This window comes from Miscanthus floridulus, chromosome 13 (assembly GCF_019320115.1).
Source record: "Miscanthus floridulus cultivar M001 chromosome 13, ASM1932011v1, whole genome shotgun sequence".
NCBI lineage: Eukaryota > Viridiplantae > Streptophyta > Magnoliopsida > Poales > Poaceae > Miscanthus > Miscanthus floridulus.
The window spans coordinates 81,928,039-81,943,671 of NC_089592.1; the positions used below are offsets into that span (position 1 = coordinate 81,928,039).

The 15,633-nt window shown below is 51.3% G+C and overlaps 1 protein-coding gene across 1 annotated transcript; it reads right to left on the reverse strand.

Annotated features, from left to right (window-relative positions):
* Positions 1 to 783: 783 nt before the first annotated feature.
* LOC136500154 (lysine histidine transporter 2-like) lies at positions 784 to 11,719 on the reverse strand. Its single transcript, XM_066495541.1, has 7 exons — positions 11,711 to 11,719; positions 11,042 to 11,245; positions 1,680 to 1,907; positions 1,463 to 1,564; positions 1,218 to 1,313; positions 1,014 to 1,082; positions 784 to 882 (listed from the first exon to the last, which is right to left on the reverse strand). The coding sequence occupies exons 1-7, from the start codon at positions 11,717 to 11,719 to the stop codon at positions 784 to 786; spliced, it is 807 nt and encodes a 268-aa protein (XP_066351638.1).
* Positions 11,720 to 15,633: the final 3,914 nt, after the last annotated feature.

The following is a 15,633-nucleotide window of genomic DNA, read 5'->3' on the forward strand; positions in this document are numbered from 1 at the left end:
ATATGCAATATCCAGATAAAACACTTACAAACTTACAACATGAAAACTTGCTGCAACAAAAGACTTGAACAGATGAAACATTTGAAACATATTGTTGCAATATATGTGTGAAGCATATACAACTTGTAGATCAAAACGCTTGGAACATACGTCTGGAACAGATGAAATATTTTGAACAAACTCTTGCAACATGTCTCTGAAACATTTGCAACATCCCCGATCTATATTTGCAACGTCCATACGAAACAACTGCGATATACCTATGAAACGTCTGAAACACTTGAAACATATATTTGCAACATAGGGGATGAAAAGCGCCTATGCCGGTCAATTCCGTCCGTCGAGGTGGAAGCCGACGGTGAGTTGCGGCGCGCGAGCACCACTAGCATCTAGCACCAGTGGCGCGCGCGAGCACCAGCGCCACCAGCATCGGGCTTGGGTTGTCCGAGCGGGCGGCGTGCACGATGGGCGGAGCGAGCACCACTAGCACCGGTGCGTGATGGGAGGGGGCGAGAGGCACGCGCTACGCCATCATCCATACATATCCAAACGCACACATCATATATATATATATATATATATATATATATATATATATATATATATATATATATATATATATATATATATATATATATATATATATATATATATATATCTCTCTCTCTCCTAGCTAGCCTTTTTTGACGACACAGATAAGTAGATCGATTAAGCCTAGCTACTTGCTCATGTTTATCTAGCTAGCTAATAACTAAAGTCGTGGGCGATGAATGGAATAATCGATCACGAGAAGAACTTGTAGGTGGAGGCGTTGACGATGATCGAACGGAGGCCACCAATGGGTGCAAACACCGTCAGGTGAACGCCAACTATGATACAAAACTGCAGGTCAAAGACATATCATTTATTTATTAGCAAACATCGATGATTTCCCAAATTGCAGGCATGAATCATATATGTAAATACAGGTAAAAGAAGAAGAAAAAAATATTATGAAATAAGTAATGACTCACCCAGTTGATGAACCAGGAGAGGCTAAACGTCTTTGGCTTCTTAATCTTGAGCCACAGGATGCAGGGAAGCTGTTCAATTGTAGTAGCGTCGGTTCAGTCAAATTAGTAGTACATCAACAACTTGCATTGCTACTATAATACATACATACATACATACATACAAAGATCTCATAATTGAAAGAAAAATTGTCAAGGATCTCTCACATAGTAGGTTGTCGGTGCAAATGCGAAACCACCAAAGAACCCCAGCAACCCCCCGAAGAACGGCACGGCGATGCCAACCAGATCGAGCTGTGAACACTGCACGTACAACACAAGATGCATGGAGCAACAAATAAATGATGAACAACACACTATAATACGTCAATTGATAGGTTTTCTTAGACACTAGACTATGCATGTAATCAGATCAAATAATAAATGCATTGGATACATAAGTACTTACCAACATAGAGTGAGCGCGCTATCAAACGGAGAGGCAGACCTGGCCTGAACCGGAGTTTCTTCACTAGGTACGTCTCGAGCATGTCGAACACGGGCATGGCGTAGATCTATTATAGATGTATCTCGATCAGAAATGTCATCAATCAATGAATCAATGCAATAATACATATGAGATTATAGGTGATCGACGACGGGCCAGCAGGGACCTAGCTATCGTCGGACCTGGTAGCTGCCGATGACGTGGACCATGACGAAGATGTTTGCCATGGCGATGAGCCAGCATGGCTTCTCAAGTGTGATGAGGATGTTGTCGTCAACGGCATTGCCCAAGACATAGTAGCCGATGAACGCCACGGGGAGGTAGCAGATGGCGACGACGATGTAGGCGAGGACGACGCCCTGCCACATGGGCTTCCTGGACGGCTTGTCGGGCGTGGACGGGATGGTGCACTATCGGACAGAGCATCTTTGTCGAGGGTCTGAGGATTTGCCGAGAGAAAATGCTCGGGCACTCGGCAAAGAGTCTTTGTCGAGGGCCTGACCCTCGGCAAAGAACAGCCCTCGGCAATCTTTGCCGAGGGCCAGACAAGCACACGGCAGCAATAATTCTTTGCCGAGGGCTAAGCCCTTGGTAAAGGGCCGGCCCTCGGCAACATCGCCTGACACGACATCCATCCCCTGCCGTCAATCTTTGCCGAGGGCACAACCATTAGGCCCTTGGCAAAGACTTTTTAACCGTTTTTGAAAATTTTCTTTTAAAAAATCCTTTGCCGAGTACCTCTGGCCCAGCACTCGGCAAAGACAGTCTTTGCCGAGTGCCAAGCTGGCACTCGACAAATTTTTAATTTTTTTTGTTTTTTTGACCCCAAATTTTTTGTTGGTCCCGCCTATATTGTTTACAACTTCATGTTCAAATTTGATGCTTTTTCTAGTTTTTTTTGTTATATTTGGTTGATTAATTTGATTATGTTGAATTTTTATATATAATTCAAATTTGAACTGCAAGTGCATGGAATATTGTAAACTAGTGCTTCGAAAAATGTTATTCATGGTATTTGGTGTATGTTGAGTCTCTATCCACGAACTCGCATCAAATTTCGCGTATCTTCTTCACGTAACATGACGAGCCACTTGCCAGAAAAGTGTTTTAAAATTATATAAAGTCCATACGAAGTCCGAAAATCACGAAACTTGTCGAGGTGTCATGTTATCGCATGTGTAGGCTGTGGTAAAAAATTGAGAATGTTTCGAGCAAGTTGCGACGTCAGATGCATAAAACCCAGACATCTCCACATGATCGATGTCTGGGTTTTCCCTCCGGCCCGCGCCCGTGCTCGGTTCCGCACCCCCACCGCCGCTCACCTCGCCGCCCCTCCCCCGACCTCAGCTCCCACCGACGGCCGCCCCGCGCCCCACGCCGGCCCCCCTCTTCCACCCCAGCCACCACCGCCGGTGGCCCCTGTAGCTGCGCCCGGCCGCCCTGGCTCCATCGGCGGTCGCCCCGTGCCCGGCCGGCCCTCCTCCCCCGCGCCGGCCACCACCGGCGGCCCCCTGCGCCCGGCCGCCCCGCGCTCGGCCGGCCCTCCTCCCCCCGCGCCGGCCCTCCTACCCCCGCGTCGGCCCCCACCGGCGGCCCCCTGCGCCCGGCCGCCCCATCCCCACCGCCACCCCGAGGCCAGCCCTCAGCTCGGCCTGGTCGTCGGCTGGTGTTGGAGGGGAGGAGGCAGAGGTGAATTAGGAGGAAGAAGAGAAGGAAAAGAGGATAAGGAGGAAGGGGAAGAGAAGGAGAAGAAGAGGAGAAGGAGAAGAAGGGGAAGGAGAGGAGGAGGAGGAGAAGCGGAGAAGAGAGAAGGGAAGGGGGGAGGAGTACTCCAGCGCCCTCGACCTCGCCGGAGAAGAAACTAAACCTCGCATCGTGACTCCCGACTCCGCCGCAACACTAGGTAAAACTCTCGTAATTGGCCTTCGTGCCGTATGTGGTTGTGTGGGCCTTCGTGTTGTATGTCGATATGAGGGCCTTCGTGCTGTTGTCGTTGTCGGCCTTTGTGCCGTTGTGAATGTCGGCCTTCGAGCCGTTCTTTTTTGTAGGTTATGGAAACCTCACCGTGCAGGGGAGGTGCTGCCGAATTTTTTAACAAATACTAACCTGTTGCCTTTTATATTGTAGAGGATCCGTCGGAGGGGACCAGAGGAGCCCGATCGTCTTCGTGGGCATTGCGGGTCTGCCTGCACCACGTCGCCTCGCCACTGCACCGACTCGACATCGCCCCGCTAGCCTGACCTCACCGGCACCTTAGGTATAACCCCTCTATCCGTATCATGGTCGTAGGTCGCGTAACCCAGTTAGGCGTCTCCCGTCCAAAACAGATACGGTCAGAGGTATGCGGATCTTTGCATATCTGCGACCGTATCTGTTTCGGATTGTCCACATTTTTTAGACAGCCCGCGGATGCGTAGATGTGGTTAGTTTCCATGGTCCGCTCCGGTCCGAGGCAGACTTTCGGCATCACCTCCTTGTTGTTCTCTGGATACACACTCTCCCTTGTAGGACGTGTATCGGAAGAACGGTGGGGAGGTGCTGCCAAAATTCTATCTCAGATAAGGAGCGGAGCATGGAAACTAACCTCATCTACGCATCCGCGGGTGGGATTAGGACCTATCCTCACCTATTAGAGAGTAGGAACACCACGTAGATGCAATTGATGGTTACATTACTATGTGCTGTATATGTGGAAGGATGGAAGACCGTCAGTGGATGTACACGGGCCGGAGAAGCAGGAGTGACTTTGACATTGAGTGGGTGAATGGGACAGATGCTTTCTTGGAACATGCATGGAGCTCGAGTGTAGCTAAAGGACATTCTAAACTTTGGTGTCCCTGTAGCAAATGTGACAACAACAGAAGGGTAGACAAGGTGACCATGGGTAAACATCTTGTATACAATGGTTATATGGCTGGCTACCACCGATGGATCCACCATGGTGAAGCAGATCGTATAAGAGCGAAGGTGGTGAGACCACCCCTCGAGGCTTTTGATGATGATGCCGGAGTAGCAGACATGCTAGATGACACTCACCAAGCTCACTTCGCAGAAGGACATGAGAAGGAGGAGATGGAGGAAGCCGCTAAGGCCTTCTACGAAATGTTGGACTCGGCACAGAAACCCCTTCATGAGAGTACAACGGTTTCTCAGTTGGATGCCATTGGACGTGTTATGGGGTTGAAGGCCGAGTTAAATCTGAGTCGCAAAGGCTTTGATAAGATGTTGGCCGTGTTTGGCAGCATGCTACCGGAGAAGCACATTCTGCCAAAGAACTTGCATGAGTCATAGAAACTACTTCGTATGCTTAAGATGCCATATGACAAGATACATGTTTGTCCGAAGGGGTGCGTCTTATTTAGGAAAGATCACAAGGATGCAAAGTATTGTCCGAAGTGTAAATCCTCAAGGTACCTGGAGGTAGACTCTGGAGATGGCCAGAAGAGGTAGCTTACGATCCCCACGAAAGTCCTACGGCACCTTCCGTTTGTGTCAAGGATCCAATGGCTTTTCATGACCGAGGAATCTGCAAAACAGATGACATGGCATAAAGAAGGTGTATGGTACAAGCCATGGACGATGGTGCATCCATCCGATGCCGAAGCATGGACGTACTTTAATGACAAACATCCTGACAAAGCAACTGAGGCTCGTAATGTACGTGTCGTGCTAGCAATAGATGGGTTCAATCCTTGTGGACAGTTGTCTGCCCCATACACATGTTGGCCCGTGTTTGTTATCCCCCTGAATCTCCCCCCTGGCATCTCCTTTCAATGGCATAACGTCTTCTTGCCGTTGATAATTCCTGGACACCCAGGGAGTAATATGGGTGTGTACATGGAGCCTATGATTGATGAATTGATCGACGCTTGGGAGAAGGGGGTATGGACATACGACCAAGCTACAAAATCATCCTTCAAGATGCATGTTTGGTACCACTACTCCCTGCATGACTTCATGGCATATGGGTTATTCGCCGCCTGGTGTGTCCACGGGAAGTTCCCGTGCCCAATATGCAAGGAAGCTATGAGGTTCATTTGGTTGAAGAAGGGTGGCAAGTATTCATCGTTCGACAGGCATCGTTAATTCCTCCCTTCTAACCATACATTCAGACAAGACATCAAGAACTTTACAAAAGGTGTTGTAGTGATAGACCCTAAACTGCGCATGAAGAGTGGTGCTGAGGTGCGTGCTCAGATAGATGCTCTTGTGCCCAATGAAGGAGGTGGTTTTGTGGGATATGGTGAGGAACATATGTGGACTCATAAGTCCGGCTTGACGAGGCTCCCCTATTTCGATGACCTTCTTCTGCCACATAACATTGATGTAATGCACACCGAAAAGAATATCGCCGAGGCACTTTGGGGAACTCTCATGAACACTGACAAGTCTAAGGACAATGTTAAGGCTAGAGTGGACCTAGCGATGTTGTGTGATAGACCGAAGCAAGAGATGTGGCCTCCTAGTGGCTGAAACAAACAATGGAAAAGACCTAAGGTCGATTTTGTCTTGGAACCCGATCAAAGGAGGGAAGTACTAAAATGGATCAAGACATTAATGTTCCTAGATGGATATGCAGCAAATCTGAGCAGGGGAGTGAACTTAGGCACTTTATGAGTCAATGGGATGAAGAGTCATGACTACCACATATGGATTGAGCGGCTTCTTCCAGCGATGGTCCGAGGCTATGACCCTGACCATGTCTGGCAAGTGCTGGCAGAGTTGAGCTTTTTCTTCTGTCAGCTTTGTGCCAAGGAGATATCTCAGACCGTCGCTTAGGACTTGGAAAAAGCGGCACCTGTGTTGCTCTATAAGCTAGAGAAGATCTTTCCACCCAGCTTCTTGCCCATGCAGCATCTGATTGTGCACCTCCTGTCCGAGGCACGTTTGGGGGGCCCGTGCAAGCCCAGTGGTGCTATCCAATCGAGAGATGTCTAAAGACTCTTCGCAAGAAATGTATAAATAAAGCCAGAATTGAGGCTTCCATTGCAGAGGCAAGTCTAAGGGAGGAGGTGGCAAACTTCACAACACTATACTACAAGCCGAAACTTCCTAGCAATCATAATCCACTCCCTCGTTACAATGTTGGCGAAAATGAATGGACCCACAACCTGTTCCAAGGCCAACTCGGCAGCGCAAGTGGATCGACCAATAAGATATTGGGAAATGAAGAGTGGCGAAGTGTCATGCTATATGTGTTGACCAACCTTCCCAAGGTGCAGCCGTTCGTCGAGTAAGTTCTCAACGAACTTGTTTCAATACGCCCTGAATAATCTTCATGCAACCCCACTGATTCTTGTTCGGACAGGGAATTTGTTCGTGAGTCCTGGCATCAATCAAGGGATCCTACCTCATAGGAACATGACACCCTTCTTTCTCGTGGTGTGGGTGCGGGGAGGCCTAATTTCATTTCTTGGTTCAAACAAAAGGTAATGTCCAATTTAGCTCCCACGTTCCATATTCCAAGTTTCTCGTTCGTTCGATTAATATAACAACCTATCATGCTTGAGCTTGTAGGCCCAGACTGACTCGTCCATGAGTGAGGAGTTGAGACAGGTTGTAGGCGGCTATGACATTAGGGTGCAGTCATTTACCGGTTATGACGTGAATGGATATCGCTTCCACACAACAAGATATGAGCAGACTCGGCCCAAACGGAAAAGCACAAATAGCGGAGTTTGTACGCCCGGCACTGATGGCCTCGACTATCATGGTAGAGTTAAGGAAATCTATGAACTCTCATTTCATGGTCATAAACATAAACCTGTCGTGTTCAAATGCCACTGGTTTAATCCTCGAGAAACGAGATGGACCCCTCATCTTGGGCTGGTTGAGATTTGAGAAGATTCCGTCTATCCAGGAAAAGATGTCTATATTGTGTCTCAACAGGCTGTGTAGGTGTACTATACACGATATGCCAACCAAGACAAAGTGGATCTTAAGGGTTGGGCTATTGTGCACCAGGTGTCTCCACACGGTAAACTACCTGCCCCAAACAATGACGATTACAACTTCAACGCAAACACATATGATGGATAGTTCTATCAAGAAGATGGGCTACCAGGCACGTTTGAGATAGTCTTACCCGAAGCGATCAAAATGGAAGTAGACAACGAAACGGAGGATGACGAGGTTGATGGAGATGTGGTGCAAAATGCCAAGGACATAGAAATGCTTGACCGATTAAGGCTAGGCAATGACGACGAAGACAACATAGAACCTTCAGATAGTGTTGCCCATTTGGAAAAGTTTGACAGCGATGACGACACCTATGATCCTAATCATGAAGATTATTCCTAATACATGTAATACTACGTTTGTTTTAGTTTGTGTTTTCTTTATTTATTTTGAATCTATTTCTAATATATATACTAATAAGTCTTGTTCATTCTTTGTGATTGCAGGTGATGGCGAGCAGCCATCCACGACATGAGATGGCCTCCCTTTATGGGAGACTATGCCCTCCCATTTCAGACAAGGGGTCGGGGTCAGGGGTAGCGTCCACAGGAGGTTAGAGGAGGAGGACCAGGGTCAGCAGGAGGCAGCGGACTCCTTCCCCACCACCTTCAGACGAGGTGATGGAGGAGGAGCACGTGACGGCCACACCTGAGGACGAGGTCGAGGATGAGGATGTCCGATAGACCGAGGATGAGGTGGCCAAGGATGAGGCCGTCGAGGACAATAGTTCTGCTACCCCGACTGTCTACCAGCAAGGTCCCGCGAGCCTCCCTCAGCCTCCGCTTCCTCGCAACCGAGCACTGATTCGCCCTATGGCAAAGAGGTAAGTAACTATAGATGTTATCACAACTACTTCATATGATAATGTTGGAAATCAAAAGAGGAACTGATAAATTTTCTTAATCACTTGTGCAGGGCCTGGTTGGTTTTATCGGGTACTCCTGCACGCTCCCCCGCGAGCATCCTTGGTGTTTTGTGTAGAAAATGGTACCCCAGCCTTGTGAACATGTCCGAGGATGTGCGAGAGCCAGCCTACATGTGGGACAGGTACCAGTTGGCCCCTAACGACAGGTACCACAACAAGCAGGAGCGGGTACTGGTGGAGTTTTGGGTAAGTCTCTCTCGCACAACATTTTCATTGGGCAAGTCTTTATTGAAATAATGAATGGATACATCGGTTTTGTATGCAGAGGTATTTCAAGCCAAAAGAAGGACTTGAGGCCCGGGCGGATCAGGCGGCTGCCGCCGCCTGTAGGAAGTACGTCATCAACATGCACCACGAGGCGCGCATGCAGGCCCATTGAGACTACTACGCTGTGGTGTTGAAGCAGTCCATCAGCAAGCCTGATGCAAGACAGGTGGAGCTATCCCGGGCCCAGTACCTTGAGGTAGACGAAAAACATTAATAATGATTCGTTTTGAGATTAAGTCAGTTTAATTTTATCTTTTTCTATGTCAAATAATCGATGACTTGTAGGTGATTCCCTGGTGGTGCCGATCCCACTCCATGTGCTGGGAGATGATCGTGGATAGGTGGTTGTCCAACGACTTTGCTGAGAACCACGCGAGGCAGCAGGACCAGCGTCTGCTGAGGTGAGCTGCTACTCACCATCAAGGTAGCCGCAGCCGCCCCACCTACAAACAAGCATATGTAAGTGATTTCTTTTATCTTATTTGATGCTGAGTTCTACCTTATTTCTGACCATCTTGTCGTCTTACTCGCAGGAGGCTGCACACCCGGGCGTGGAGGTCTTGGAGTTCTCTATGTGGGCTATGTCCCACATGGGTAGGGCGTCTTCCTCTGTCTCCTTCGACTCGTCTGCCCTGTGCGAGGTGTACTCCGACCCGACCGTGCACACTAAGGTCCAAGAGTACACCTCAAAGGTGAGGGAGGTCCATGGGGAAGATTACGATGTGCGCACTGAGTCCATTGATGCAGAGACCATCATGAGGCTAGGAGGAGGCAAGAAGCATGGGTGGCTGTGGATTGCAGACGGCGCCATCGACTCCACCACTATTCCCTCTCTCGACGTGCTCCGAGCACGGAGCACGAGCTCTAGCCAGCCCATACGCCCACGGCCTACTTCGTCACTACAGCGAGTCGACGCTCTTGAGGTACGTCCTGTTTTACTCATCGTACGTTCATCTTTGCACACCTAAGTTACATTTGCATTACTGAAACATTGAAGTTTGTATTGCAGGCCGAGCTGCAGGCCCAGAAGTTCATGGTTGAGGCTCAAAGCACACAGCTGTAGGCCTAGAGGGAAGCGTTCATGGCCCAGGAGAGGAGGATGCAAGAAATGGAGGCCTTCATGTGGAGTGTCCAGCAAGGGGGTGTACCTTTGCCATTGGCATCTCCTCCACCGCCTACTCCTACAACCACTCCTATAAGTATAAAAGTTCACTCTTACTAGATGCTTCCTTGACATACAACCATGGTTGACATACAAACTTACTAGATGCTTGACATAGAAACTTACTACATGCTTGCACTAGCTATGACATACAACCATGCTTGATATTCTCAATTTACTAGATGCTTGACACAGAAACTTACTAGATGCTTGCACTAGCTATGACATACACCAATGCTTCACATAGAAACTTACTAGATGAATCTCATACATGCATCCTCTTATCCTTTTTGTAGCTTCCGTCAGTGGGTTCGAATAACCCCGCTCATGCGTCACCGAATGATGGAGCCTTTGCTTCACCATCGTGTCATAGGCCACCTTTTTGAGGAGTTGTGCTCCGTCATGTGCTTGGACTTGAGCTTCGCTTGTGGTTGTGACTTGTGCTTGGACTTGATGGACTGTGGTTGTGAATTTGTGACTTGTGGTTGTGATATTTGACTTGTGGTTGCGATATGTTGTTATTTGAGTTGTGGTTGTGATATAATGTGTGAAAATGGTTTCGTTGTGATATATATGTGATTATTGTGATGTTTGTGATATATATGTGACATGTGATATATATTTGAACTGTTTGTGTCAGTGGAATGCAAAAAAAAATTTGCAATTTCGGTTGATTTGCCGAGTGCAATGGTCATGGCACTCGGCAAAGCTGGGAAACTTTGCCGAGTGCCAGGACATTGCACTCGGCAAAGATTTTTTTTTAAAAAAGCAAAAAATCTTTGCCGAGTGCCAAGCTGGGGAGAGTGGCAAAGAGCTTTTAAAAAAATTAAAAAATGGCTTTGCCGAGTGCGCGCCGCCGTGGCACTCGGGAAAGAGTTTTTTTTAAATAAATGTTTTTGCCGAGTGCCTTGCCGCCGCGGCACTCGGCAAAGAGTTTTCGAAAAAATGTCTTTGCCGAGTGCCTTAACTGTCGGCACTCGGCAAAGGCGCCGTCAATGGAGCAGCGCCGTTGACGGCTACTTTTCTTTGCCGAGTGCCGCTATTGGCACTCGGAAAAGGCTTTGCCGAGTGCTCGACAAATGGCCCTCGGCAAAGAGCCTCTTTGCCGATAATTTTTTTTCTGAGGGCTCTTTGCCGAGGGCGGCACTCGGCAAAGCCTTTGCCGAGGGCTTTTAGGCCTTTGCCGAGTGCCCTGGGCCCTCGACAAAGAGGGCGCCTCCAGTAGTGGTGGCTTGGATCTCCAGCACCACGTTGTGGCCCGCGTACGCGAACGCCACATCCCCCAACGCGCTCAGGAAGTTGAACGTCTGCCCCGTCGCCGTCCTAGTCGACGCCTTCTTGCTATAGTCCATGTCTGCATGCCACCCCTTGTGCGCCGATGCCGCCCATGCAATGGTCGAATAGCTGCATACTATGATGGAGCATGACCCCAAGCCCTAGATTTTACCGGCGCCGCTGTAGGTCCCCTCGCCGGAGTGCACGCACGGCGACGAGCAAGGCTCGGCTTCTCCCCACGAGTCGGTGAGGCGGCAGCGGAGCTCCTTCCCACACGGCAGCGATGGTGACGCGTGGCGGAGAGTCCGGGTAGGTCCTCCCCTCCTTCGTTCTTACTCTAGGGTTAGGGTTAGGGTTTTGGGTTGGGGTCCGATCCTTTTCTACAAATCAAATCCTTCTTTCGACTCTTCTACTCGGTTTTCTACCCCGATGAGCTAGATCTACGCGTAGTTAGGCGATTGATACCATTGATAGAATAATAGGATCATCTAGCCATAGATCTAGCATACATACTGACTTCTGATTGAATAGTGTCGGGTACCACGAGAAGGGGTCCCCTAAGCGACAATCAAAAAATCGCTTAGACCCCGTCAAAGTCAAAGCCAAGGGACAACTGTTGGCCAAACCCTGGCCATGTCCGAAGCCACCTACTCTCTGCCTCGCTAGAGGCCTCGCACGGAAGGCCTCGGCTGGCCTACCGAATCTCCGCCTTGCTAGAGGCCTCGCACAGAGGACCTCAGACGGACTACCAATTTTCCGTCTCGCTCGAGGCCTCACGCGAAAGGCCTCGGCCGAGGAACCAATTCTCTGTCTCGCCCGAGGTCCCCGCGCGTATAGCCTCGGACGAGACGCCGATTCTTCGCCTCGCTCAAGGTCGGCTTGGCAAAACAACCCTGTCGCCTCTGCCTCGACCAACTTCCCGGACAAGACGTCATAGCGGCATAGCCTCCCACGATATCAGTCGAACGATAGCTCGACATAGCGGCATGGCCGACTGGACGCCAGTCACATCAAAGCCATGTCGCCCGAGATAGGATAGGACAGGGGTTACCAACCACTATGCTCGGTACTATGCCCATGACCGGCGCCTGTACTACACTATGCTACCTAACCCCTGCTCCAGAAACAACGCGGCGTGCGGAGTCAAGTCCAGGTTACTATAGCCTCGAAATCAGTGTACAAAACCAACTACTCCCTCCATGCCTCGGTAGTCTACTTTGGGGTCTCGGCAACCTCGGGATTCATGCCTGTCGAGCCCCTTACAACGGCTCAGCCTCAGCACCAACTGGGCCTCGACTCTTCACGCAGTCAACGCACAGCAACCAACACGTCGCTCGCCAGGCCCTGTGTCTAGCAATCACTAGAGCTCCCACGTCGCACAAGTTCGGGTGTGACCGGCGCGTTGCTCCAGCACTTCAAGGGTAGGACCACTCCATCAACCATGCCGCCATAGTAACAGGCTATAGGGCTAGGACATGCCGTCTCTGTTCGCACGATGCCACGTAGCTAACACATGTATCACCCCTGTCCCCCCCCCCCCTTCAACTATAAAAGGGAGAGACCGGGGCCATTTCTAGGGACAACGAGTTCAGGCTCACAGGTTCACGAGGTAGACGAACACACACACGACATTCTGTAACATGCACGCTTCTCCACCGCCTGAGACCAAGATCTCAAGCAATCCATGCCGCTCCACGCAGAGACCTGGGACTAGCTCCCTCTCTCATCCTGCTTGTAACCCCCTGCTATGAGCATTTTGGTGCAAGGAATAGAAGACCGATCTCTCAGACTGGACATAGGGCACTCATTGCCCGAACTAGTATAAACCTTGTGTCTCTTTGCATCACCGTCCGAGATTAGGGGCACGCAGTATGTTTTTTACTAGTTGGTTGAGGGCCCGCCGGTCCAAAACACCGACAGTTGGCATGCCAGGTAGGGGGATCTGTGTGTCAGCTTCATCTCCCTAACAAGTTCCGGATGGCAGATCCCGTACGACCGCTGCATCTCAGCACGGTGATCTGGTTCGGGAGCCTAGAGTTCATGTCTCTAGGATGTGAGTACGATATGGTACTTCTCACACCCCGAGCCCCACCGACCGATGATGATGTCACGCACCCGCAGCCCAGGCATAGGCGGCGCCCGGGCGGCTGCTCTCGTTGCGATCGCTAGGTGCGATGCGAGCGGGGCCACCCCGACACCACGCGAACTCAGGGCGACACGCCGCCCTCCACTGGTTTCCCACGTCCAGCTGTTGGCACAAGGTCCCTGGTTGGGGACCTGTCTAGCCTGAGCCTGGACAAGGGAAAGATGCCGGTGGCGCACGACGATGCCCCATCATCAAGCTCTACCCCACCACGTCCTGAGGAGTCAACTTCGGTGGAGCAAAGCTCAGCGATGACACCATCCCCGTACCCCTTCGGGTTGAGAAATGCCGCTGCCACCTATGCTTCCGCCTATGCTTCTGCTCACGTAGAGCCCTCAGGATGCCACCAACGCTTTGCCCTCGACTTCGGCACCACGACTTCAACTCACGCCCACGCTGACTCCTCAGAGGAGGACGAAGCATGGGCCAGAGTAGACTTCTCTGGACTTCGTGACCCTGAAGCCATGCGCCGCTTCCTAGCCACGAGCGACTACTGCTTCGGCTACTCCGACTCTAACGATGAAGACACTTATGATCCCACTTGTGAGTGCTTCCACGTTGGACTCGGGATGCCAAGCACAGGTGATGAGGACGAGGGGGTAGGCAACCGTACCTCACTTCACCAGGGAGCGGGTGATGCCACACCCTCATGCGTTGTCCCACCAGCAGCGCGGAATGAGAGCCTCACCCTCAGACAACTTTGATGCCCGGACCTAGAGCAGCTCCGTGAGCTTCAGACCAAGGTCGAGCAAGATCGACTCCTTCTACAGCAGCTCCGAGACACACTCGAGCAGGAGCAGCAGGGTTGCAGTGATGGCGGAGGAGCCTGGCGGAGGGCCCGCGACGTCCACCACTGCATTAACGACGACGAAGGGGGTGACCAACCCCGAATCTTCAATCGTGCTAGCCAGAACGTCGCAGCTACGGCAATGCTAGTCTGAACGATGCCCGAACCCTCTACTACAGAGGGGCGATGGGTCTACGGTGAGCTCCGGGATCTTCTCGAGACCGCTGTGGTGCAGCAGGCCAAAAGTTCCGCCTCCCGACGGCGCGAAGGCACCTCAAACCTTCCCACGGCACTGCCTCGGCAGGACAGGGAGGACTCGGCTCATCCCGAACCCACTCACACACCGATGATCAATAGGGTCCCCTTGCTGCATGACCGCCTCGGCAACCAACGCGAGGCATAGGGCGACCACGAAGTGATCAGCAGGCGACGACAACATGACAATGAGGGGCCCGCTCGGGGCTACCATCTGCACCGAGGTGGCCGCTACGACAGCGGGGAAGACCGCAGTCCTTCCCCTGACCCGCCTGGTCCTCGAGTCTTTAGCAGAGCCATCCGCGCTGCTCATTTTCTGGCCCGGTTTCGGCAACCGGCCAACCTCACAAAGTACAGCGGCGAAACCAATCCTGAACTTTGGCTGGCCGATTACCGCCTGGCTTGTCAACTAGGTGGCAGGGACGATGACTTGCTCATCATCCGCAACCTCCCGTTGTTCCTATCAGACTCAGCGCGAGCCTGGCTTGAACATCTCCCTCCCTCATAGATCCACGACTGGCGCGACTTAGTAAGGGTCTTTGTTGGGAACTTTCAGGGCACATACATGCGCCCTGGGAACTCCTGGGACCTCAAAAGTTATCGCTAGGGCTGAGACGAGTCTCTTCGAGACTTCATCCATCGCTTCTCCAAGAAATGCACTAAGTTGCCAAGCGTTGGCGACTCGGAAATCATCTAGGCTTTCCTTTCCGGCACCACCTGCCGAGACCTAGTCTAAGAATTAGGCTGGAACATACCAACCTCGGTGGTCGCACTCCTCAACATCGCCACCAACTTCGCCTCGGGCGAAGAGGCCATTGGGACCATCTTCCCCGATGATGACACCAAGGGGAAGCGGAGGGACGAGGCCGCCGAGGCCTCGGCTCCCCACCTCCCCAAGAAAAAGAAAAAGGGTTGCTAGGGGAAGCAGGAGGTCCTCGAGGCCGGCCTAGTCGCGGCCGTAGAGCGCAAAAATCCCTGAGGCCCTAGAGGCCTCGAGCTCTTCGATGACATGCTCAAGAAACCCTGCCCTTACCACTAGGGTTCAGTGAAGCAAGCCCTCGAAGAGTGCACCATGCTCCAGCGTTACTATGCCAAGCTCGGGCTCCCCTACGACGATGCCAAGAAGAAGGGCGCCGGCGACAAGGACGACGACAAGGACGATGGATTCCCCGAAGTACACAATGCCTTCATGATCTTCGGCGGGCCTTCGTCATGCCTCACGGCATGACAGCGGAAGAGGGAACGTCGAGAGGTCTTCTCGGTGAAGGTGGCCGCTCCCCGATACCTCAACTGGTCTCGAGAGGCAATCACCTTCGACCGGGACGACCATCCCGATTACGTCCTGAACCCCGAGCAGTACCCAC